Raw genomic sequence first — 27978 nt, 5'->3', positions numbered from 1 at the left:
ACCACAGACGTGTTAAGGAAGATCCGCCTCTGTATGTGACACTTCTGTAACAATTTACCATGTCTTTCCCAGTCCAATGGGGCCTTATGATCCACTGCTCAATTATAATCCATGGATTAATTACCTTATGTCTTTCATCCAAAGAAGGACCAGTTCTTATTCTTTAGAGACTCGTTCATTTGTCTCAAACATGTATGATAAGTCTGTTCCTTTGGGGTCTGTAATATCCCAACCCAAACCCTCATTTATAATGAGTTTCATAGTCCTTGGAATATTTGATTCCATTTTTTTTATGCATGCATACATTTCTAGTAAGGAAATATCTGAAAGATGTATGGCACTTCATAAGCATGTCAATGAAGTTCCAATGTACAACAAATGTACAGAGACCAAACACAATGAGCATGTGTTTACAACATGAACAAATGCCACAGTACAGAGTATATATGAATAGACCCTATATTCCCATACCGGTATTTACTAAGAATTGCGAGAGACCCATTTCGATATATCCACATTTTTCCGCGACCCCATCCTGTAAAAAAAGGGATGTAATCAACAGCTAATGTTTACTTTTTTAATTGGGTATATGACAGTTATTACAAATCAGTCTGATAGTACTTTTGACAGTATTTCATGCTGAAGGATGTATGGTTTAAAGTGACTGAAATGCATCAGAAAGATATTGGGAAGTTCAGAAGATCATCAGGCAACGGTTTAGTATGATCTTCTATGTAGAAAAGAAGTTCAATAACCATGTTTTGATCCAACCATTTCATGCAGATTAATTAACTGATGCATGAAAAAAATCAAAACGGGCAGAAGGAAACATGAATTGCCTGTATAATTGTATAAATGCCGACAGACAATTTGTTCATTAGACATGATGGGATATTTTTGTGCGGCTAAAATTAATTATGAGAAAAATGAATGTGGAAACGCCTTTATGTACAACTATTGATATACTGTAATAACCATCATCACTCTATGTTGTGTGGTCCGCCCACTATGACTCGGGAAATCATGCAGTTTATTAAACAAGATTAAATAAATTATGATGAACTTCTTATTTTCAATGACTGCGTAGGAACAGTGGGGTAACGGGGGTTTGAACTCGCAACCTTCCGGTTACTAGTCCAATGCTCAAACCACTAGGCTACCCTGCCGCCCCATGTGCAAGGTGATGAGTTTGATGCTCCTTTTCAATAAATATTGAAAGTCATATTCTGGTGACATGATGATCGATGTTTGGCTTCCGTTTGACAAAAACAACCTTATTTAGGCTACTTATGTATTGATTTTTACCTGACTTTTTTTCTCACTGTTCGCGATCCGCAATGCAGAGAACACCGGGATAAGAATTCTCATTTAATTACCATAGTGAATTATTTTAATGTTTGTTTGTGTCAATTAATCACATACGGGATGGGTTGCCAATTGGCGATTTCACATGAAAATAAAATGTCATTCATTCGTACAAATAATCTCGCCCTTATCCATAATAATCTCAATGTAGGTAGCCTACCTGCACTGTATCTGCGAATTGTTGGCTACAGCGCATGTGCCAAGACCAGAGAGGGCACATTTGCAATATAACGCAAAACAGTTGAGTTGAAAATGTGATGGAAACCCATTTAACTTGTACTTTTAATTCGGTACATGGGGATTGAACGGCAAAAGTTACTTTTATGTGTACTACGTCATCATGCACATCATTTTATCCTCAACAATTCAGTTTGATGGCGCATATTGTTTTAGGCAGATTTGAGAATATTCACATGAAAATCTCTTACAAATTGGATGGAATACTAGCGAATGATGTTCTTTTCTCCACAGTCTGACTTAGTATCTGGTCTTGTCCACTCTTGTTCTAATGAGGCTTGTGGCCATTGTAGAGGGAAACCGAAGACGCATACATGTTCCTGAGTCTTATCTTTCAGTGACGGGATCATAATATTTTGTAGTTTATACCCCCCCAAAAAATAGAACCACATTAAAAAATAGAACCACATTAATTACAACTGACCTAACCCCTGTTTTATGAACCAAGCACAATTATTATTATTTTTCTTCAGAGTTTCTCTCGCAATCCCATTTTCAAATCAGGAGACCCCACATTTGGGAAACGCTGGGTTATGATATATTTTGTATGTACAATACTCGTATTCCCTTAGCAGCATCTCTTGAACTTGATGAGTTTGTGGAAGGCCTGTTTGAACTCGTCATTGAAGGCAGTGTAGATAACAGGATTGATGAGCGAGTTTAGGTAGCCAAGCCAGGTGAACACGTCGAAGAGCACTGGGTGGAACCAGCATTCTTTGCAGATGGCCAGTACCAGGGTGACCACGAAAAAGGGTAGCCAACACACAATGAAGGCTCCCAGGATGATGCCTAGCGTCTTGGTGGCCTTCTTCTCCCGGGCGGTGCACAGACGTTTCCTCTCCAGCACACTGTCAGCCAGCTTCACCGTCACGCAGTTATTGAAGAGAGGCGACCCACCACTACTTCCTCCACCTCCGTTTACTGCCACTCCTCCCGTGTTGCCTCCCCCTCCGGGGTGCAGGTGGCCCTCTTGGTTGGAGGCGGAGTTGATGGAGCAAATGGAGGAGCCGGCCGACGTCTGGATGAGCTGAGCCGTGGTGAAACGCTTGCCGCACGATACTGGTGTCTTAAAGATGCGTGAGCGGGCTGCCACGTAGATCCGGCCGTAGAGGATCATCAGCAACACAGTGGGAACATAGAACGCCCCGAAGGTGGAGTAGAGCGTGTAGGAGATCTGATCCGTGTTCACTATGCACTCCATCACCTCCTCGTTGGCCTTGGCCTGCCTCCAGAAGAGCGGCGGCATGGAGATGGAGATGGAGATCACCCATACCACCGTTATCATCAGGCCCGCTCGACGCATTGTCCGGCGCTTGGAGTACTCCAGGGCGTCAGTGATGGCCCAGTAGCGGTCCAGTGCGATGACGCACAGGTGCAGGATGGAGGCAGTGCAGAAGGTGATGTCCGATGACAGCCAGATGTCGCAGACAATCTGCCCCAGGGCCCAGGTCTTACTCACTGTGTACAAGATGCTGATAGGCATGACCAGGATGGACACCAGCAGGTCTGTCACAGCCAGCGAGCCAATCAGAAAGTTGGCTGGCGTGTGTAGCTTCCGAGTCAGGAATATGGTGGCGATGACAAAGGCATTGGACAGCACGGTGGCCAGGGTGACGATTGCCAAGATGGCTGACAGGATGATCTGGAGCCCCAGGAGAGTGGCTTTGTCCCATTGTGCCTCTGTGGGTTCAGAGCTCTCCGTGGTGTTGGTGAAGAACGGATCAACGGAGCTATTATCCTGATCCATCTTGCCTTTCCCCTTTAATCCTTTGTTCAAGGTCTAGATGTGCCACATGACCACAATCAAATGAGGGCCTATGCTTTCCTTTGTCTTCTCGGCATGGTGCGAGGGCTGCATTGATGGGTGTCACTGTTGGTTGTCACACGTATCCATGGGACCTGATGGATCCTTTATCCATAATTTCAGTCTTGGAGACACACTGGGTTCTGAGAAAAATCTCCAAAATTGAGATTTACAAAAAAGGTGATTGCTATTTAGTTTCATATTAGAGCTTTTGATTACGCTCGTACCATTTCAATGCATAACCAATAAAGCCATTATAGTTGCTGAATCACTGTCCATTTCAGCAGACACACTAATATTGGTTTGATTCGGCAGTCTGGCTGAGGGACAGTAGACACTGATTTGTATTCTGCTTGTCTCATCAAACTCTGTTTTCTCCCTCGCCCAAGCTCTTATCTCCACTCCAGCCAGGTCGAGCACAACACCTCAGACCCTGACTTCCTATCAACTGCTGCTTTCATGGTCTCCTCCTGTTTCAATAACTCTCAGTGGGTAAAATCTACACTGAAAGATTATGGTGATACAAAGGATTGGCTCACTCTGTACTCATTTTAAGCTGAACCAGGGTTCCTTTAATTTGCGCTCAGCTCCAAAGCCTGGGTCATCCAGTCTTGTTGATATTGAGGGTTAACTAGAATGTTAACATGATCCACATCAAGGGGGGAAAAGTCTGCTTCACTTCTTCATTCCAAATGTTTTTGGCTTGGCCTTAGAAATTCACCACTCAATGTGATAAAGAACAAGGCATTTGCAGATTCCCAGTTGGATGAAGCACAGCATGTGCTAATATTAATTTTTGATGTGTGTTCACTGTTTTCCTGTCAAAGCTTTGTTGGTCAGTTAAGCATTCAGGTGTGACGTCCAGATGGGAAGTAACAGTACTGCACAGCTTTTGTTCTGGTTTTGCTTCTCGAAAGTCCAAGCTTCAATTGAAGCATGACGACCTTAGAATGGGAAAGATAGAGAAAGAAAGTGTGCATTAGAAGTACATACGAGTCACCATTTCAAACCGCCAACAATCCCACCTACATAAAATATCCTACATGCAGTGCATGCACATAAGAATGAACAATATGTGAGCTCGACCTCTGGCATCTCATGCTATGAGGCATATTTCTACCTCAACCCTTATGTTCAGCCATTACATACATGCAAGATTGATAATACAATATTAAAGGGGAGTGGAAACAGTAGGCTTTAGAACACCAGCTAACTGTACCTGTAAATCACCATATTGGCATTGTTGTATAACCGGAAGGAGAGTTTTGGAATTCCAGAATTTACTCAGACCATGACCTCTGCATGCATTAATGAGCAATATTTGCTGGTGTCAACCCATATCTGAAAACATGATACATATTTTGAAAGCTGAGAAACAGCCCTTTCAAATGATGTAACATACAATAGCACGACATCAATCAAATGGTAATCAGTCGAGAGAAACACCTGTGAAAATGTGTACTGTATCTTAAACAAAAATCTGTTATTTTCCCCAAACTGCCTTTTACACAACTACCTAATGAAGGTGGAGAAAAAACTTAGAGCATGTTGCATCTTCTTTATGTTGTAAGGATTGATCATCTGAAATCAGAATAGTAATACCCTTTACAGTGAATGAGTTACAGATGTTTTATTTTCTGGAAATTTATGGAATATTCTGTGATCAAACATTTTCTCATATACATAGTATATTAAACACATACAGTACCAGTCAAAAGTTTGGACACACCTATTCATTCAAGTGTTTTTATTTTTACTATTTGCTACATTGTAGAATAATAGTGAAGACATCAAAACTATGAAATAACACATGGAATCCTGTAGTAACCTAAAAAGTGTGAAACAAATCAAAATATATTTAAAATGTGAGATTCTTCAAAGTAGCCACCCTTTGCCTTGATGATAGCTTTGCACACTCGTGGCATTCTCTCAACCAGCTTCATGAGTAATGCTTTTCCAACAGTCTTGAAGGAGTTCCCCCATATGCTGAGCACTTGTTGGCTGCTTTTCCTTCACTCTGCAGTCAAACTCATCCCAAACCATCTCAATTGGGTTGAGGTCAGGTGATTGTGGGGCCAGGTCATCTGACTCTCCTCGGTCAAATAGCCCTTACACAGCCTGGATGTGTGCTTTGGGTCATTGGCCTTTTGAAAAACAAATGATAGTCCCAGTAAGTGCAAACCAGGTGGGATGGCGCATCGCTGCAGAATGCTGTGGTAATGCTCTCCCATGCCATCCCTAAGAGGGGTGCATCACGTCTTGACAGGCTTTTGTCGCTATACTCAACATGAGTGGGTTGAGTCACTGACGTTATCTTCCTGTCCGGTCTTGTGTCCCCTTGGGCTTGTGTGGTGGGGGAGATCTTTGTGGGCTATACTCCACCTTGTCTCAGGGTAGTAAGTTGGTGGTCTGTTGATATCCCTCTGGTGTGGGGGCTGTGCTTTGGCAAAGTGGGTGGGGCTATAGCCCACCTGGTTGATCCTGTCGCCCAACCCCCCCGTCTCAGTCCCCAGTAGCTTTGCTGCAATAGTCTGTGCCAGGTGGCTAGGGTCAGTCTGTCCTATCTGGTGTATTTATCCTGTCTTATTTGATGTTCTGTGCGATCTCTCCCCTCTCGGAGGACCTGAGGCATGACTACTTGGCCTGACGACAGCCCAGGGAGAATGTACTGTGCATGTTTCGTCCTGATATGACACTGCATATCACCTCCATTAGAACAATAGTGGTGATTTACAAGTAGCCACTCGAGGGGATTATGCTCTCATAAGCAATGTTCCCTCTAAACTGCGTGCAGTAGCCCTGAGACTGTCAGAGTGCAGAAGAAATATCAGTCCATGGAGAGAAGCATGAGATTGGACTTCAAATCAGCTTTTTAGAGTTTTCCATGTTAGTCAACACAATCAAAGTTTCGCTTTACTGTGGCAATTGTTATCGATTCAATGCAATATTAGCCACTTTCAATGCAACATACCGAAACAAAACAAACTATGCAGGAGATATTGTTATAGGCAGAACGCATCGGAGTAGGATTCTATTGCGCATGACTCAGCCTGTACAATACATACACCGGTGTGGCATAACCAATCAGAGCTGCAGTAAGCCTATATGCAAATTGACCATTGCCATGTATGGATCTGTGCCATATACTTTGAACTGGACTGTGTTTACAGCTGTGGTCATGAGTAGGTTTGCTTGTTTTGAGATGCGCTTGTTTTAAGATCAAGGCAAGAGCTGCATGTAGCCACATGTGTACATTTTATTCATATTCTTTGCTAGTTAGCGAGTTATTAGCCCAGTTATAGATAATTTGTAGTCAGAAATAGGGGAGTGATTGCTTCCTACAAGAGAACAAAAAGTGTACATTTCTAGATCGTTTTGTTGTCTTAGAGACAGTGTTGTATTCTGAGATAGGCTTGAATAAGCTAAATATCCAGTATGCAGAGGGTAGCATAATTTGCCTGATTCTCTTTTTAGTTTGCCTCTCACTGTTTGCCAGAAGCACAGGTGTGTGGGAATAGTCTTAGCATAAACTTCAAGCAAGTCAGAGGATTATTCATAATTTATGCCTGTCTCTAGCTAATCTTCATTGAGATGCCAATGAGTCTGAAAAATAACTTGACTACCATACTTCAGAGAGGATTTAAATCAGTAAACACGAATCAGTAAACACCCCTAAAATGCTATGTTAGACTTTGATCTATGACTTTGACCTTTTACCATATGGAATGTGATGTGAAGAAAAAAAAATCATGATATTATTAAGCGTCATGGTGAATCGCTTATGCCTTCCCTGGGATTTAAGCCTGTCACCTATAAGAGCGCTGACTTCTGAGCTATGACTGGTTACACCTAAAGATGGCAGCTCTACCCTTTAGTCTTGTCAGATCTAGTTACATTATGGCTTTCTAAAGTATGTGACCCATTGGAGATGGGCTTCATCTGAGATGTAGGAAATAAGGACAAATCTGGAATAGGAACTCCTAAGAGCAATAAATGCCCTTTAAGTTAAAAATAGAATCCTCAGTTACTACAAATAAATTAATGATATATACCTATTGATTCTTGAAGAATATTTAAATGCCTCATGAGCTTAGTTCAACTGTTGTAAAATATAAATATAAGCTTGTTTTACTCCAATGTTTGTAAACAAACACTGTATAGCCTCAAAACATTCGACCAGAGTCGGTTTATCTGACCTGTGACCAATAATTAGTGAGATGTAAACATAAATAAAGATCTTGTCTCTTTACCTAGGAACCTTCCCCGTGGATACAGCAACGCAGTCAGGCTATAATTGCGTAGAAAATACAGTATTCCTACATAAGAGAGAGAGAGATCCCACTGGGAACAGACGTCGGATCAATGTAATTTAGTTTCAATTATGAGGAAACAAAGTTGATTCAACCAGTGTGTGCCCAGTGGGAGTTTTTGTATCTGTGTGTATAATAAGAAGATAACAGACCAAATGAGAAAGAGAGAGATACATGAGTAATTGTGTGTATCGCATCCTCTAAACAGAAACCTTAACCAATCTAACTCAACAATACCATATATATAAGAGACTGAGACTAAATAAGAGCTTATCACCAAAACAGCATGACACATACAGTAGCAATGCAGTATTCTGGCTTGGCTTATTTCCAACTACTGAGCTAATGAATGAGTGGAAAAAGCCAGACCACAGCAGAACCCTGGTCCTCTCTGGAGAGATTGCTAGTCAGCTGCTAATCCTTCTGAACACAGCCCTGTGAGCTCCGCATGGCAGAGGTGGAGACAGGCTAATTGATTTAGCTTGGGAGAGCTGATGCCTCACTGTGGACTAATGTTCAGCCAAGCGAATTGTAAGCTGCAGGTGGAGAGGCGTAAACTGGTGGGAATACGGTTAGTCGAGTGGCAATGGAGGATGGAGACAAAGCTGGACATCTACTCCAGGTGGTGTCTGAGGAAAGCCCGAAAGATAATCAAGGACTCCAGTCACCCGAGCCATAGACTGTTCACTCTGTTACCATCTGGCAAGCGGTAACGAAGCATCGGGTATAGGACCAACAGGCTCTGAGACAGCTACTACCACCAGGCCATCAGACTGCTGAACAGCTAACCCGAGCTGTCTCCCTGCACCTTAAAAATGATTTGCATCTCAGAGACTATCTGCACCTTAGAGATTATTAGTACTGGCTACCCACATATCCAACCCTTACCCACACACACAAACGTATAAATCAAATCAAATTTGTATCTGTCACATGCGCCGAATACGACAGGTGTAGTAGACCTTACAGTGAAACGCTTACTTACAAGCCCTTGTTTTGCAGTTTTAAGAAAATACCTAAAAACAAAAAGAGATAAGAATAACAAATAATTATAGCGCATACACAGTCAACACTGCAGTTCTATTTATTTTACTGCCTGACCATGTCACTACACACTTTATATTTGTAAATCATGTGTAATACAGTCCATTTTTACTACACATACTACCTCTTATTACTTGTATTAGTTGTTATTATTGACCTGAGAAGGATGTTTAATTAGCATGAAATAGTGAAGACCAAGACGTTGTGTTTAACTTGGCAGAGGAGATATTGATACAGCGCACCTTGGTGGGTAATAAACATCTCATACACTAGAGGCCTGTAGATTTGAATGATAGATCTGGTAGCTGTGTCTGTACGGTATAGGCTAATGAAAGCAAAAAAAAACATTTATTAGATAAGAAGATCAACAGCAAAAAACTGACTACGTATCTTAACATTTCCAATCTTGGATCAAAAGTGTATAATGGGGAGGGCTGCAAAAATACAGAGTTTTTGAATTGGAACAATTATAAGAAATACAGATTCACTGAAATGGCTTTTGAAGGTAGAGAATATGACCTGAAAATGGACCATAAAACCAAATCTTGAAATGTTGAGAGAGCTAAAGGGTGGGGGAGAGAACTTGAGAAAAGCCACTCTTAGTTAGACTTTGTGGAGTTGGCCCTATGTAGGATTCTAATCTCTTAACGTCCGTGGGCGAGCTACTCAGAGTCAACAGAAGGGCTGCAGCAATTGAGCCATCAGAGAAAGTCCGCCAAAGAGTGCTGCGGGAAAGACTTGGAGGTCTTTGAACAATTCCTGTGTTGATTTTTGACTGTGGTATTCGGAGATGCAGATGGTGCAGTGACAATGCTGCAATCCCAACCTCTGGGCACGAACCTCTGGACAGATAGGAGAGTTTGGGGGGAAATTATCACTGGCTTTCTGTCTGTAAGCAGATATGGGAGAGACGGAACACAAGAGATGAGAGGACTGTCTGTCCGGAACACTGTTTTATGGTAAATCTGTCTATCTCTCTCTGTCTATAGCTATCCATCTGTCTTTTTCTAGTATACACTGAGTATACCAAACAATTCAGGGTGGTGCCCATGTTGACTCTAATGATTCCCACAGTTGTGTCAAGTTGGCTGGATGTCCTTTGGGTGGTGGACCATTCTTGAAACTCACAGAAAACTGTTGAGCGTGAAAATAAGCACAAACAGTGTTTATTTTTTATTGAACATTAAAACATACAATCTACCTGCAGTTGAGCCGATCAACATTTACATTACATTGTCATCTAACCATCTCTCGTCCAGAGCGACCCATAGGAGCAACCAAGGTCAAGCGCCCTTCCCAGGGGCACGTTGACAGATCTCCCACCAAGTCAAAACGGGAACCCGAACCAGCAACCTAAGCTCCCAACCGCCAGTCCACCAACCATGCAAGATCCCCTGACAGCTGCCCCTCAACCAAAAATAAAATGCAATTAAAAAATATTCTCTCCCTCACCTGGTCAGTCCATGTCATGGTCTTAATGTTTTGTATACTCAGTGTTTGTCTGCCTTTATTTGCCTTTATTCTACCTTTATTCGCAGTGTCAACATTCTATATTTAAGCAGTAAGGCACAAGGGGGTGTGGTATATGGCCAATATACCACGGCTAAGGGATGTTCCTAAGCACAACGCAATGCGGAGTGCCTGGATACAGCCTTTAGCCGTGGTATATTGGCAATATACCACAAACCCCCAAGGTGCCTTATTGCTATTATAAACTGGTTACCAACGTAATTAGAGCAGTAAAAATACATTTTTTTGTCATACCCGTGATATACCACGGCTGTCAGCCAATCAGCATTCGGGGCTCGAACCATCCAGTTTATAATTCTATTTTCATTCCTCTGACAACTATCCTCTGTGACACCTTCGGAAGCTTAGCCTGAACTTGTAATCTTCTGATCATCAAGCTTCAACGCACTCACATAGAATCAGTCCCCTTAATCAAATGCAGTCCACTCTATTGTTCTGTACCTGCCACTCGGCCATTCAAAACACATTCTTTCCCTGCTATTGTACACTATGCTGCTCACAGCCTAGAGAAATTGGGATGAGTCCAGAGAAATCTAGGCCACCTGAGTTCCTTACATGGAATGTGGAGATATATGCTGATGTGGTCTGTATCTTAGTCACAGCTGCCCCAGGTGGAAGAGGGGGCCATCCAGTTTATGCAAACTGGGCCTACACCACATGTGATTATTTCTGTTATTTGTATATAATAGCTTGGTTAAGTTTTCACAAGTATGTGGTACATTTTCACAATGCTTTGTACAAAATTCAAAACAGATCGTCAAAAAAGGCAGTTGTTTCAAAGCTCTAAGCACATTTTACATTTACTAAGTAACAACAAACTAAATCAGTCACTTTTTCACTAAACTTAGTGTTTCATCTAGAAATACATGTTACACATTGCAATACACATTCATATAAAGTACACTGAACAAAAATATAAAGGCAACATGTAAAGTGTTGGTCCTATGTTTCATGAGCTGAAATAAAAGATTCCAGAAATTTTCCAAACGCACAAAAAGCTTCTTTCCCAAAAATGTTGTGTAGCTGTTTGTAAACATTTCTCCTTTGCCAAGATAATCCATCCACCTTACAGGTGTGGCATATCAAGAAGCTGATTTAACAGCATGATCATTACACTGGTGCACCTTGTGCTGGGTACAATAAAAGCCCATTCTAAAATGTGCAGTTGTGTCACACAACACATTGCCACAGATGTCTCAAGTTGAGGGAGCATGCAATTTGCACGCTGACTGCAGGAATATCCACCAGAGCTGTGCCAGAGAATTTAATATTAATTTCTCTACTATAAGCAGTCTCCAACATCGTTTTAGAGAATTTGGCAGTACGTCCAACTGGCCTCACAACTGCAGACCACGTGTAGTCATGCCATCCCAGGACCTCCACATCCGGCTTCTTCACCTATGAGATCGTCTGAGACCAGCCACCCGGACAGCTGAAGAAACGGTGGGTTTGCACAACCAAAGAATTTCAGAAACTATCGCAGGGAAGCTCATCTGCATGCTCGTTGTCCTCACGACTTAAATGCAGCTCGGCGTCTCAACAGACTTCCGTGAGGTTGTCACGCGGGACTAGGTGTGTGAGGAAGGAATCGAGCGCAGAGTTCCACAGGGAAAAGGTGCACTTTAATCCGGCACAAACAAACAAGCCCACAACACAGGGCGCGGAAATATATGGACCACCCAAAACACATGGTGCCAGGTCCAGAACACGAACACACCTAACTAACGCACACACATAACACAAAATGAATCCCGCACAAAACAAGGGCGGGTAAACGTACTTTAAATAAGGAAGCCCATCAAGCACACACAAAAGGACACAGGTGCAACTAATAAGACAAAACAGACAGACAACGAAAAAGGGATCGGTGGCGGCTAGTAGACCGGTGACGACGACCGCCGAGCACCGCCCGAACAGGCAGGGGAGCCAACTTCGGCGGAAGTCGTGACAGAGGTAAATGCTTACCTTCAATGGCCACTGGCATGCTGGAGAATGCTCTTCACGGATGAATCACGGTTTCAACTGTACCAGGCAGATGGCAGACCACATGTATGGCATCATGTGTGCGAGTGGTTTGCTGATGTTGTGAACAGAGTGCCCCATGGTGGAGGTGGGGTTATGGTATGGGCAGGCATAAGCTACAGAGAGCAAACACAATTGCATTTCATGGATGGCAATATGAATGCACAGAGATACCGTGATGAGATTCTGAGGCCCATTGTCGTGCCATTCATCCGCTGCCATCACCTCATGTTTCAGCATGATAATGCACAGCCCCATGTTGCAAGGATCATTACACAAGTCCCTGTTCTTCCATGGCCTGCATACTCACCAGACATATCACTCATTGAGCATGTTTGGGATGTTCTGGATCAACGTCTATGACAGTGTGTTGCAGTTCCCTCCAATATCCAGCAACTTCACACAGCCATTGAAGAGGAGTGGGACAACATTCTACAGGCCAAAATCAACAGCCTAATAAACTCTACGTGAAGGAGATGTGTGTCACACAGCATGAGGCAAAGGCTGGTCACACCAGCTACTGACTGGTTTTCTGATCCACGCCTACCTTTTTTTTAAGGTATCTGTGACCAACAGATGCATATCTGTATTCCCAGTCATGTGAAATCCATAGATTCGGGCCTAATAAATGTATTTCAATTGACCGATTTCCTTATATGAACTGTAACCCAATAAAATATTTGAAATTGTTGCATGTTGCGTTTATATATTTTTGTTCAGTCTAATTGCATTTCACAATTCAATGCTCATATTACTCTTGATATGTCTTCTCATTTGTTAAATTACATTGGACAATTATCAATTAAGAGCAGTCGGATTAAGTAATCACTTAACCATGTGGTAAACCTAGACATTTTAAACTGGTTTGTCTACAACAGATTTTGAGAACTGCATACAGAAAATATGTTTGTAAATTATAAACATAAAGTAGGATACATACATACATAATGTACTATAAAGGCTATTATGATATATTTTGACAAGTCACATTTTGAGTCCACACATTTTTGTATGTGACCCCAGTTAGAATCAATCCGCCATGCGCTTACTAACTTGATGCTGAAAAAGCATCTTGCCTCAGACTAGCAGCTCTAGTGTCGCCGGTCGGGAGAAGGGTGGGTCATGGGCGGGTGGGCTACGTATGGTAAATGGCACGTGAACGGCATGAGCAAAACTGCTGCTTGAGAAATAGCATTTTTTCCCACTATTGGTTTAAGTGGTTGTTGAAACAACTAAATTGAGAAGATGTTCTCATGGTCTTTCACAGTATACTTTACATTTTAGATCAATTGTTCTTTTCTGAAAGATGTCTTCAAACAAAATGCGCAATAAAATATTTGAAATATAAGACTTGCCGCCTTACAAGTGCCTCCAGTTTGGAGTTTTATACTAAGAGTTCAGAAAATGTACCAAATACTTGTGAAAATAGCACCAAAGCAATTTAAAAACTGTTGATCGTTCAGTGTATCCAATCAGTTAAAACCCTCAAGAAGGTCTATTTTTGCTATTGTGTAGAGGATGTTACAGTAGGAGTGGACTGACAGTGACTCGGGGCCAGGAATTAAACAGGAGTTGTTCAGTTTGATCAAAACTCTTTGGTTAGTGCACCCTAGGGACAACTCTGGTTATCATGCTAAGCTGAAATGCATTGATTTAATTGTGAATTTGTTGCACTGCCGTCTGACCCCAATAACATCTATTTTCTTCTAAATGACGGGAACCACTCTTGAGAGAATTACTGTACGAAACACATACTTGGGGGAAGAGTTTAAGAGTTTAATAGGGAGATTCTTTCAGAGTATTACGTTACTGCAAATAAAAACCCACAGTAAGTATTTGCCCTTGGGGTGTTGCAGTTGTGAATCTGTCAAATCTGCTCGGTGTCTTTCTCCCCAATATTTGTATTTGTTTTTTATTTTTATTTTTATTTCACCTTTATTTAACCAGGTAGGCAAGTTGAGAACAAGTTCTCATTTACAATTGCGACCTGGCCAAGATAAAGCAAAGCAGTTCGACACATACAACAACACAGAGTTACACATGGAATAAACAAACATACAGTCAATACAGAAGAATAAGTATATATACAGTGTGAGCAAATGAGGTGAGATAAGGGAGGTAAAGGCAATAAATAGGCCATGGTGGTGAAGTAAATACCATACAGCAATTAAAACACTGGAATGGTAGATTTGACAGTAGATGAGTGTGCAAAGTAGAACTACTGGGGTGCAAAGGAGCAAAATAAATAAATACAGTAGGGGAAGAGGTAGTTGTTTGGGCTATTTATAGATGGGCTATGTACAGGTGCAGTGATCTGTGAGCTGCTCTGACAGCTGGTGCTTAAAGCTAGTGAGGGAGATAAGTGTTTCCAGTTTCAGAGATTTTTGTAGTTCGTTCCAGTCATTGGCAGCAGAGAACTGGAAGGAGAGGCGGCCAAAGGAGGAATTGGCTTTGGGGGTGACAAGTGAGATATACCTGCTGGAACACGTGTTATGGGTGGGTGCAGCTATGGTGACCAGCGAGTAGAGATAAGGCGGGACTTTACCTAGCAGGGTCTTGTATATGACCTGGAGTCGGTGGGTTTGGCGATGAGTATGAAGCGAGGGCCAGCCAACGAGAGCGTACAGGTCGCAGTGGTGGGTAGTATATGGGGCTTTGGTGACAAAACGGATGCACTGTGATAGACTGCATCCAATTTGTTGAGTAGGGTGTTGCAGGATATTTTGTAAATTACATTGCCAAAGTCGAGGATCAGTAAGATGGTCAGTTTTACGAGGTTATGTTTGGCAGCATGAGCGAAGGATGCTCTGTTTGCAAAATAGTAAGCCAATTCTAGATTTAACTTTGGATTGGAGATGTTTTATGTGAGTCTGGAAGGAGAGTTTACAGTCTAACCAGACACATAAGTATTTGTAGTTGTCCACATATTCTAAGTCAGAACCGTCCAGAGTAGTGATGCTGGACGGGCGGGCAGGTGCAGGCAACGATCGGTTGAAGACCATGCATTTAGTTTTACCTGTATTTAAGAGCAGTTGGAGGCCACGGAAGGAGAGTTGTACGGCATTGAAGCTTGTCTGGAGGGTTGTTAACACAGTGTTCAAAGAAGGGCCAGAAGTATACAGAATGGTGTCGTCTGCGTAGAGGTGGATCAGAGACTCACCAGCATCAAGAGCGACATCATTGATATATCCAGAGAAGAGAGTCGGCCTAAGAATTGAACCCTGTGGCACCCCCATAAAGACTGCCAGAGGCCCGGACAACAGGCCCTCAGATTTGACACGCTGAACTCTGTCAGAAAAGTAGTTGGTGAACCAGGCGAGGCAATCATTTGAGAAACCAAGGCTGTTGAGTCTGCCGATGAGGATGTGGTGATTGAGTCGAAAGCCTTGGCCAGGTCAATGAATACGGCTGCACAGTATTGATTCTTGTCGATGGCGGTTAAGATATCGTTTAGAACCTTGAGCATGGCTGAGGTGCACCCATGGCCAGCTCTGAAACCAGATTGCATAGCTGAGAAGGTACGGTGGGATTTGAAATGGTTGGTGATCTGTTTGTTAACTTGGCTTTCGAAGACCTTAGAAAGGCAGGGTAGGATAGATTTAGGTCTATAGCAGTTTGGGTCAAGCGTGTCCCCCCCTTTGAAGAGAATATATCCTCCAAGGTCATCAGATACCACTCTCATTTTACTATAGAGTTGGTGGAAGTTCACTGTAATGCTGAGATAATGGATTGAAAAATAAATGCATTTTTTGAGCTACAACTTTGACCCATGACCTTTTTTCAAGTTTTTCAAATCAGCACCCTGATAATGACCGATACACAGTCACGTGGGGTGACTGGTGAAGACGGGACAGATACACTTGAACTATCTGAAGGTTGCAGCACACAGTTCCTTGACTACAGAATATTTTCAAATCCTTTTGAGACTATGAATGCACTTTGATTTACAGCAAGATATAAGAGGGGCTTGGGGACTATCTCTGCAAGATACAAGGGCTGATTCGAGAGCTGAACGCCTGCCAAGAATCAGCTCACCTTGTTATCCGCTTGAGGATCACAAACAGGCAGCTATATAGGGGTGCAGTGTGGCGTCTTATCACCCGAGTGCTTTACTAACACTGGGAGAGTAAGAGACAGACAGACAGAGTCAGTCTTGTCTGTCACCATGAGATGTTCAGACAGAGGCAGGTCTAACCCCACACAACCCCCCCGAGGGAGTCCCATGGAACGCAAGCAATTCACAGAATGCCTTTGGAAGTACATTTGTTTTTGTGCTATATGGCTTTCAAACTATTGGAACGCACGTTGAGTGCTTTTACCTCTTCAATATTGCAAGATGTGACAGGGAGTGATTGTTAAATCTCGAGTTGGACATGTTTTCATAAAAGTGACAGGATGTTAGACTGGGGGAAAGTTAAAAAAAATGTCCTGCTGTTTTTCACATTTGGTTTTCCAAAAACAAATTACAAACACTTATCTACATGGGAGGGACTTAAGCAATGGATGAATCTATCAATGCACAGAAGGCCTTCTAGAGTCCCCACTAATGGTTTCACATGAGAGCCGCAATGTACGGACTATGTGGCAACTATGGCTGCTAATGCTTTTCCTGTCATTGCCCCCTTATTGATATATTGTCCTGATCTATAATTACTGAACAGGCTGATAATTACATGGTTTCCATCTGGAGAGCCCATTCTTAGGACACAGTTTCATTAGTTGAAGGCATAATTACATTCCCTGCCCATATTACTGAGAGATATATTGTGGATACAGAGATAGGACGAATTGGAGGGGATAGCAGGGGATGAGAAAATAGGAGGGGATGCAAGGAAAGAGATAAAAAGAGACCTGAATAAAGAGAGTGATAAAGAGAGGGGGGAGATGGACGGACGGAAGAAATCATTTACATCCATGACTGAGAAACTGTGTGATTGTGTCACTCAGGGAAATGAAATCCTGGATTAAGACCTAATGGGATTAGTGATTTTGTCTCAATAATTCTGGTGTGTGGGATGCTGGCAATTCTTTAAGCCTGGTAGTCATAAGAATTTATATGGGAACTGTCCAACTGTATTGAGACAGAGAGCTTGGCTAATTTACCCTGGCGTCAGGTATATTTAGCGAAAATTCAAAAGGCTCATTTCTGAGATGATGATTGTCTAATTTATCTACATATTTGTTACTCAAAATTGTCAAAGTCTCCAGCTATCCTAGTCATAGACTGTTCTCTCTGCTACCGCATAGCAACCTGTACCAGAGCACCAAGTCTAGGTCCAAGAGGCTCCTAAATAGCTTCTACCCCAAGCCATAAGACTCCTGAACAGCTAATCAAATGGCTACCCAGACTATTTACATTGCCACCCCACGGTGCTGCTACTGTCTGTTATGCATAGTCACTTTGATAACTCTACTTACATGTACATATTACTTCAACACCGGTGCCCCCACCAATCGACATTGACTCTGTACCGGTACCCCTTGTATATAGCCTTGCTATTGTTATTTACTGCTGCTCTTTAATCATTTGTTATTCTTATCTTTTTTTCTTTCTTAACTGCATTGTTGTTTAAGGGCTTGTAAGTAAGCGTTTCACCTGTGACAAAATCTTTATTTGATTCATTATCACTTTCAGAAATTACAATGCAATTACTTCCAGCTTTTGCTTCTGATTGAGTCACATCAAAATTCTGCCATGCATCACAGGCAAGTAAATATGAATTATATTCAACATCCATTAAATCATACAGTACATGCAAAGTGTAGGCCTACTATTCATACAGTGCATTCGGAAAGTATTCATGACCCCTGGACTTTTCCCACATTTTTTTACGTTACAGCCTTATTCTAAAATTGATTAAATTGTTTTTCCCACCTCATTAATATACACACATTAATATACACACACACATGACAAAGCAAAAACAGGTTTTTAGACAAGTTTCTCCCATTCTTCTCTGCAGATCCTCTCAAGCTCTGTCAGGTTGGATGGGGAGCGTCGCTGCACAGCTATTTTCAGGTCTCTCCAGAGATTGGAGTTTGATCGGGTTCAAGTCCGGGCTCTGGCTGGACCACGCAAGGACATTCAGAGACTTGTCCCGGAGCCACTCCGCCGTTATGTTGGCTGTGTGCTTAGGGATGGTTGTCCTGTTGGAAGGTGAACCTTTGCCCCAGTGTGAGTAAAAAAAAAAATCAAGGATCTCTCTGTACTTTGCTCCGTTCATCTTTCCCTATATCCTGACTAGTCTCCCAGTCCCTGCCTCTGAAAAACATCCCCACAGCATGATGCTGCCACCACCATGCTTCAACGTAGGGATGGTGCCAGGTTTCCTCCAGATGTGACGCTTGGCATTTAGGCCAAATAGTTCAATGTTGGTTTCATCAGACCAGAGCATCTTGTTTCTCATCGTCTGATAGTCTTTAGGTGCCTTTTGGCAAACTCCAAGCGGGCTGTCATGTGCCTTTTACTTAAGAGTGGCTTCCGTAAAGGCCTGGTGGAGTGCTGCAGAGATGGTTGTCCTTCTGGAAGGTTCTCCCATTTCCACAGAGGAACTCTGGAGCTCTGTCAGAATGACCATTGGGTTCTTGGTCACCTCCCTGACCAAGGCCTTTCTCCCCCTATTGCTCAGTTTGGACGGGCGGCCAGCTCAAAGAAGAGTCTTGGTGGTTCCAAACTTCTTCCATTTCAGAATGATGGAGGCCACTGTGTTCTTTGGGACCTTCAATGCTGTCTCTGAGCTCTACAGACAATACCTTCAACCCCATGGCTTGGTTTTTGCTCTGACATGCATTGTCAACTGTGGGACCTTATATAGACATGCTTGTTCCTTTACAAATGAAGTCCAATCAATTGAATTTACCTCATGTGGACTCCAATCAAGTTGTAGAAACATGAAGGATGATCAATGGAAACAGGATGCACCTGAGCTCAATTTCAAAATAAAAAATTAAATAAATAAATACAGTAGGGGAGAGGTAGTTGTTTGGGCTAAATTATAGATGGGCTATGTACAGGTGCAGTAATCTGTGAGCTGCTCTGACAGCTGGTGCTTAAAGCTAGTGAGGGAGATAAGTGTTTGCAGTTTCAGAGATTTTTGTAGTTCGTTCCAGTCATTGGCAGCAGAGAACTGGAAGGAGAGGCGGCCAAAGGAAGAATTGGTTTTGGGGGTGACAAGTGAGCTATACCTGCTGGAGCGCGTGCTACAGGTGGGTGCTGCTATGGTGACTGCATCCAATTTATTGAGTGGGGTATTGGAGGCTATTTTGTAAATGACATTGCCGAAGTCGGGGATTGGCAGGATGGTCAGTTTTACAAGGGTATGTTTGGCAGCGTGAGTGAAGGATGCCTTGTTGCGAAATTGGAAGCCAATTCTAGATTCAACTTACTGAGCCGTAACATTTCATATCCTGTGAGACAATGTCAAGACACCCATGGTGTGAGAGAGCGTGCGTGCTCTCGTGCGTGCTTTTTCTCGCCTCCAAATCACAATCCCCCTCATATTTAATGCACTTTAATCTGCCAATATCACTTTAAGCTTCCAATTGATTTCACTTTGCTACTGCCTGAAGGGATGGATGTCCTTCAGCCAAGAGGGAAGCACAGCTGGTCTCAGCTGGACAGTGCCTTTGTGTCACGTTGAAAACAGTCTTCTAGCAGAGACCTTGACAGACCATGTTAGTTCCAGAAATAAAAATAACTTTCGAAGTGTCTAAGGCACAGTGGCCTCCATCATCTGTAGCATCTCAGTGCTAGAGGTGTCACTACAGACCCTGGTTTGATTACAGGCTGTATCACATCCGGGCGTGATTGGGAGACCCATAGGGCAGCGCACAATAGGCCCCGTGTCGTCCGGGTTAGGCCGTCATTGTAAATAAGAATTTGTTCTTAACTGAATTGCCTAGTTAAATAAAATGAACCATTTAAAAAAAAAAGATGTTCCCACATACATTAGGAATATCCTCAACGATTGTGGAAGTATATATCCAATGCTTTAATAAATATGTCCCCTAATACACCACTATTCACTATCAAGTGCTAATTATTCATTGTAAGGGCCCATCACACAATGTTCATTGTCATCTTGCAGTCTTGTATGGCGCTTGCGATGCCAGGATTGTGTGTTCAATTCCAACGACCACCCATACGACAAACGTATGCACTCATGACTAAGTCGCTTTGGATAAAAGCGTCTGCTAATGGACAAAAGTGTCTGCTAAATGGCATTTTATTATAATAGTTATGAAAGCACTGAGATGGCATTAATGCCTTCACACACCAAAGAACATGGAGGATGGTGTGGAAGAGAGATGTATGTCGGATTGTAGGAGACGAGACAAGAGACAGAGGGGAAGGATGGAGAGAAAAATTGAGAGAGAACATCCGTTGATCTGACATGAAGACACTGAAGCAACACCCGCCTTTCAGACAGTGTCAGACTGGGAATTACAGGGGATTCTCCGGTACTTTTGTATAACTTCTTAGCCACTAGTTCTGAAAGTAGTGCCAAAAGTGGTCCCCGAATTGCGTACTGTCACATATGTGCACCACGCATTGCACGCTCTCTCTCAATCTGCTGCGTTCATCTTGCTAGTGGTCACTCAAATGGCAAGGGGCTGAATCTCATAGAACTAAAATTGCTAGAGGGCTGGCCCACGTGGGGGGGAAATGTAGGGAAAATTACGCAGCACAGCTTTCAGAAAAACAGTCGCTTTCAAACGAGGTATTTCATGCCTAATTGAGGTAAGACAGTAATTATCCTCATAGATTATGCATGTATGAACTACACATTGACACATCCAGCCCAAAGCGGGAGGTTTAAAAAATACTTAGCAGGCGCCAATGTTCCACAGCATGTCTTTAAATGCTAATTTAACCATTCTCCTATTTGTTTCAAATGCAATTTTGAACTGCTACAGTGGTAAATGTGAAAATAAAAGCTTAACCCACACCCCCACCCCTGTCATGGTTTAAACACATGTTTTTCCCGTGTGGCTACATTTGTCATCCCGGGACAGTCCTGTATTTCAGCCCCTTTGCAGGTTTCCCAACTTTTCCTTTTACAAAAAAGGTTTGCCAGCAAGCTGCATCAATTAATTCAGGTTACAAGGGTGTAGGCCTAATGACAATCGGAAATTGTAATACAGTTTGTGGTGTGTTGTACCAAATGGCGGGAGCACAGTGTAGTATTTGGATGCTGGAATTATTTTGGAGTGGACGAACGTGCGCAGGAAGCCTACTTTGAAGTGATTTGTTTGACAATCAGATGAAAACATCATGACTGGTTCTGTTCATGCCCCATTAATAAGTAATACATTTTTACCATTAAATGAAATGTCTTTACAATTAGGCACATGCACCCAATAGAGGGCCCCCCCGAAAGTCACTGTATAATTCACACTCTAGACTGTAGTCATGGCCCATTAACTCTAAGGTCACCGGCAACATGGATATAACTTCACTAGCAAAGAGCATTGCTCACAGACCCAGCACATGCCTGGCAGCATTGTGCACAAATACAACTTCACCCCAGATCAGATCAGATCTGCAGTGGTGCATGTTATGACTGAAGACAGAAACAATATGCACTATATGGGCAGGTAGAGAAATGGCTGTGAAAATGAAACGTTATTTGTCACATGCTTCGTAAACAGAAAGGTGTAGACTAAGAAAATAAAATAATGAAATAGTGACAAGGAATAAATACACAGCGAATAACGGGTAAAAATATACATGGCTATACAGAGGGAGTACCATTACCAAGTTGACGTGCAGGGTTATGAGGTAGCTACTATATGTACACTACCGGTCAAAAGTTTTAGAAAACAGTCTCATTCAAGGGTTTTTCTTTATTTGTACTATTTTCTACATAGTAGAATAATAGTGAAGACATCAAAACTATGAAAAACACATAAGGAATCATGTAGTAACCAAAAAAGTGTTAAACAAATCCAAATATATTTTATATTTGAGATTCTTCAAATAGCCACCTTTTGCCTTGATGATAGCGTTGCACACTCTTGCCATTCTCACAACCAGCTTTATGAGGTAGTCACCTGGAATGCATTTCAATTATTAACTGGTGTGCCTTCTTAAAAGTTCATTTGTGGAATTTCTTTCCTTCTTAATGCGTTTGAGTCAATCAGTTGTGTTGTGACAAGGTAGGTGGGGTATACAGATGATAGCCCTATTTGGTAAAAGTCCAAGTTCATATTATGGCAAGAACAGCTCAATTAAGCTGTTCAAATAAGTCCATCATTACTTTAAGACGTGAAGGTCAGTCAATCCGGAAAATGTCAAGAACTTTTAAAGTTTCTTCAAATATAGTCGCAAAAACCATCAAGCGCTATGATGAAACTGGCTCTCATGAGGACCGCCACAGGAATGGAAGACCCAGAGTTACCTCTGCTGCAGAGGATAAGTTCATTTGAGTTACCAGCCTCAGAAATTGCAGCCCAAATAAATGCTTAACAGAGTTCAAGTAACAGACACATCTCAACATCAACTGTTCAGAGGAGACTGTGAGAATCAGGCCTTCATGGTCGAATTGCTGTAAATAAACCACTACTAAAGACACCAATAATAAAACAAGACTTGCTTGGGCCAAGAAACACAAGCAATGAACATTAGACTGGTGGAAATGTGTTATTTGGTCTGGAGTCCAAATTGGAGATTTTTGGTTCCAACCGCTGTGTCTTTGTGAGACACAGTGTGGGTAAACAGATGATCTCCGCATGAGTGAAGGAAAAGTAGTCAGTTTAAGTATGTGTGAGTGTGTAGGTAGAGTCCAGTGTGAGTGCATAGTCAGTCCAAGAAAGGGTCAATGCAGGTAGTCTGTGTAGCCATTTGATCAACTATTTAGCAATCTTATGGTTTGGAGGCCAAACTCAGCCCCAGTGACGTTCAGGGCCATATTCACCACCCTTTGTAGCGCCTGGCGGTCGGGTGTCTTGTAGTTGCCGTACCAAGCGGTGATGCAGTCAGTCAAGATGGACTCAGTGGTGCTGCTGTATAACTTTTTGAGGATCTGAGGGCCAATGCCAAATCTTTTCAGCCTCCAGAGGGGGAAAGCTGCTGTGGTGCCCTCTTCAAGCTGCTGTGGTGCCCTGCCAGGTCTCGGACCTCCTCTCTATAAGCTGCCTCGTCGTCATCGGTGTTCAGTTCTACCAGCATAGTGTCGTCAGCAAACTTGATGATGGTGTTGGAGTTGTACGTGGCCACACACAACTGTATGGGGGTGTGTGGACCATGTGAATATCTTAGTGATGTGGACACAGAGGAACTTGAAGATCTCGACCCGCTCCACTACAGCCCCATCGATGTGAATGGGGCCTTGCTCGCCCCTCCACGATTAGCTCCTTTGTCTTGAGGGAGAGGTTGTTGTCCTGTCACCACAGTGCCAGGTCTCGGACCTCCTCTCTATAAGCTGCCTCGTCGTCATCGGTGTTCAGTTCTACCAGCATAGTGTCGTCAGCAAACTTGATGATGGTGTTGGAGTTGTACGTGGCCACACAGTAGCGGGTGAACAGAGGGTACAGGAGGGAACTACGCAAACACCCCTGAGGGGCCCCCGTGTTGATGGTCAGTGTGGTGGTAGTGTGAAATGTCAGAATAATAGTAGAGAGAATTATTCATTTCAGATATTATTTATTTTATCACATTCACAGTGGGTCAGAAGTTTACAAACAATCAATTAGTATGTGGTAGCATTGCCTTTAAACTGTTTTACTTGGGTGAAACATTTCGGGTAGCCTTCCACAAGATTCCCACACTAAGTTGGGTGAATTTTGGCACATTCCCCCTGACAGACCTGATGTAACTGAGTCAGCTTTTTCAGTTCTGCCCACAAATTTTCTATAGGATTGAGGTCAGGGCTTTGCGATGTCCACTCCAATAACTTGACTTTGTTGTCCTTAAGCCATTTTGCCACAACTTTGGAAGTATGCTTGGGGTCATTTTCCATTTGGAAGACCCATTTGTGACCAAGATTGAACTTCCTGACTGATGTCTTGAGATGTTGCTTCAATATATCCACATAATTTTCTTGCCTTATGATGCCATTCATTTTGTGAAATGCACCAGTCCCTCCTGCAGCAAAGAACCCCCACAACATGATGCTGCCACCCCCGTGCTTCACGGTTGGGTGTTCTTCAGCTTGCAAGCCTCCCCCTTTCTCCTCCAAACACAACAATGTTCATTATGGCCAAACAGTTCTATTTATGTTTCATCAGACCAGAGGACATTTCTCCAAAAAGTACGATCTTTGTCCCCATGTGCAGACGCAAACCGTAGTCTGGCTTTTTTATGACGGTTTTGGAGCAGTGGCTTCTTTCTTGCTGAACGGCCATTCAGGTTATGTCGACATAGGACTCCATAGTTTTACTATGGATACAGATACTTTTGTACCTGTTTCCTCCAGCATCTTCACAAGGTCCTTTGCTGTTGTTCTGTGATTGATTTGCACTTTTCGCACCAAAGTACGTTCATCTCTAGGAGACAGAACTCATCTCCTTCCTGAGCGGTATGATGGCTGCGTGGTCCCATGGTGTTTATACTTACTATAAACATGCGTATTATTGTTTGTACAGATGAACGTGGTACCTTCAGGCGTTTGGAAATTGCTCCCAAGGATGAACCAGACTTGTGGAGGTCTACAATTTTCTTCTGAGGTCTTGGCTGATTTCTTTTGATTTTCCAATGATGTCAAGCAAAGAGGCACTGAGTTTGAAGCTAGGCCTTGAAATATTTTCACAGGTACAACTCCAATTGACTCAAATTATGTCAATTAGCCTATCAGAAGCTTCTAAAGCCATGATATGATTTTCTGGAATTTTCCAAGCTGTTTAAAGACACAGTCAACTTAGTGTATGTAAACTTCTGACCTACTGGAATTGTGATCCAGTGAATTATAAGTGGAATAATCTGTCTGTAAACAATTGTTGGAAAAAGTACTTGTGTCATGCACAAAGTAGATGTCTTAACCGACTTGCCAAAACTATAGTTTGTTAGCAAGAAATTTGTGGAGTGGTTGAAAAACTAGTTTTAATGACTCCAACCTAAGTGCATGTAAACCTTCAACTTCAACTGTAAGTATTCAAGCCCTTTGCTATGAGACTTGAAATTGAGCTCAGGTGAGTCCTGTTTCCATTGATTATCCTTGATGTTTCTACACACCTGTCTAGATAAGGTTTTTCAGTGGCAGGGACTGGGACTAGGAGACAGAGAGCAAAGTACAGAGAGATCATTGATGAAATCCTGCTCCAGAGAGGTTACCTGCCGCCTCCACCACTAGGCTATCTGCCTCCAAACCCTAACGAAAGCGTTAGAGATCGGTAGGAAATCGTACTTCTGTAGCCATATCTTATTCATTTTGTTGTTTTTAATCATTAAATGACCTGTTATGACGGTGCATTAATCAGTTATACAGTTTGAAAATGTTATTTATACGTTTTGGCCCAAAGTCAACGTTGAAAGTATCCAGTGTTTCAAGATTATCAAGAAATATGACCTATAATTAATTTAGTGAAATAGTTTTAATTAAGTATGTTAAAAAGCATATTTTCTATGAGGGAATGGTGTGTGTGTGTGTACCGGTCATAAAAAACATATTCATATGAGTAGAACGCTGATTGGCCAGCTGCAACTTTTTCTCTCTGCCTCATGGCAAAATGTGAATAATAGCATGAGATGAGCTATGCCATGCCAAAATGTGTAAAATAGCACTATAATACAGCACATTTTCTCCATGGCTAAATGTTTTGAAATGCTGGAAGCTAACTTTTCTTTTATAGGGAAACAGGTTTCCCTAAAATACAGTATATATTTATTTGTGGGGGGCCTTCCACTAAAACCTAGTTTTCAAAATACCCCTCGACAGGCATAAAAAGTCATGACAAACGTGTATAATTGCAGGGGAGGACCACCATCTACTGTTTGTTCACCCTAATATCTACACAACAATTTCCCCCTTGACTGCTCGTGCGTTTCATGGTACTAAAATAAACAGGATTTGCTATTGTATCTCCCCAAGACACATTTCAGGAGCCTTTCCAAGCCAATTCTACATCCTTGGGCGAGCGGAGTATAATACAACAACCCTTGGGCAGGTTCCTCCACACGCGCAATCTGCGCAACTGACACAGAGCACACAGCAACACCATTTAGACCTACAGGACCCCTGTTTTGTTGAGATATGTGCTTATGATATTCACTGCGCCTCCATATAACATAATTGAATTCACTTATATACCTTAATGTGTTTTTCGAAAATATCTGGATAGCCCTGATGTGTTTTTACAACGTGTACAAATCCATCCTTCCTGTTTACTTTCTTGATATGCTCTATCGTGGAAATCCAAGTAGTTTACCAGATCTTTTATTAGGTATTCAGAATCAGGGTATCTTGAATTGTCAGCGCATAATGGAAACGAAGACAACAACACGGTTACACGGCTGCACTTTATAGCCTAACATGGAAAAATCTAAATGCATACATACACATTCTACTTACCTTGTTTTTCGATTTAAGCCACAGGATAATTAGGTGTTTTTGCTCTCGTAACAAATGTCTTCAGAACCCTACTAAGTTATGTGCGAAATGCCCATTACGCACGTCCATTTAGAACATTCTGTTCAGATTTCCTTGTGCTGAAAGATAACAACAGACACCTAAATATTCGGGTGTTTCCAAAGGTCTCTATACTATGTCTCACAAGACTTGAGTGGTCCCAACATGTAGTTCATGTGTAGTGAAGCATCCTCTGCTCTGAACTGATGTTTCCCATTCAAACATCAGAAAAAGTACTACCCGAATACTTTTCAACGGTAAGCCAATCCTTTTGGTTATGAATTGGTCCCACAACAGTCCAAGCAGACGTTATTTAATGGATAATCAAATGAAGCTACACTTTCCCTGTGTTTGAAATGGAGAAATATAGCACCGGTCGCATTGTCCTGTATACCCTCTGTATTTACCAATGAGAGCTGTAGTAACATGCCATAGTGTCTACAGCGCGAGGTGTGTCGATGCCCCCTTGGAAAGAGGGGTGACCAACCGCTGTGTTGATGCGCTCTGGATTCATGGCTCTCAAGTAAATCAGTAAAACTTCAACAAGCTTTATGAGAAAATTGTATCCAGGCAGCGTTGAAGAAATTCACGCATTAAATATATTGAGTGCGTCCGTCGCGTTAACTCAAGTTTGCTCGTACTTCTGACAGTTTTATTGCCAGCCTGCGCGCTAACCATGTTGCGAACTGACGTTCATGCAGGGCTGTCTTTGGCTCGGCGTGGGGATGAGTCTTTTTTATATTGATGGTGATGTTGGCAGGTCTTTTAGTACTAGACCATTCTTGGACGGTTGGCTGCAGCAGTATTAAAGTGGATTTCCAGGGGGCCAGGTCTTCATCACAATGGTATATTACATAATTAATACTAATAAACCTATGTTAATGTTAAATCCTAAACAGATTTGAAATCCATCCATTTGATCACTTACTATTTGACTTCATAGGCTATTGCAGCCTAAACAATATAAGTAACCTTATGGGAACAATTCTGAGATGGATGACTTGAAAACAGGGAATAGGACATACTTCCACCTGGTGTTGATTTTTATCATTTTCAGATTATACATTCGTTTTACACCTTGTTGAGCTGCACTAAGCTTCCT

The 27978-nt window shown here is 42.3% G+C and overlaps 1 protein-coding gene across 1 annotated transcript; it reads right to left on the bottom strand.

The window, feature by feature from the left end:
• On the bottom strand, nucleotides 1-27562 carry LOC112256468 (5-hydroxytryptamine receptor 1D-like). The gene is made up of 2 exons (XM_024429753.1): nucleotides 26820-27562; nucleotides 1-4350 (listed from the first exon to the last, which is right to left on the bottom strand). Exon 2 carries the CDS (start codon nucleotides 3347-3349, stop codon nucleotides 2171-2173), a length of 1179 nt encoding a protein of 392 aa, XP_024285521.1. The 5' UTR covers nucleotides 3350-4350; nucleotides 26820-27562; the 3' UTR covers nucleotides 1-2170.
• Between the last annotated feature and the right edge of the window lie 416 nt (nucleotides 27563-27978).

Source organism: Oncorhynchus tshawytscha, linkage group LG08, assembly GCF_018296145.1.
Source record: "Oncorhynchus tshawytscha isolate Ot180627B linkage group LG08, Otsh_v2.0, whole genome shotgun sequence".
Classification (NCBI taxonomy): Eukaryota; Metazoa; Chordata; class Actinopteri; order Salmoniformes; family Salmonidae; genus Oncorhynchus; species Oncorhynchus tshawytscha.
This window is presented reverse-complemented; position numbering and strand designations above follow the sequence as displayed.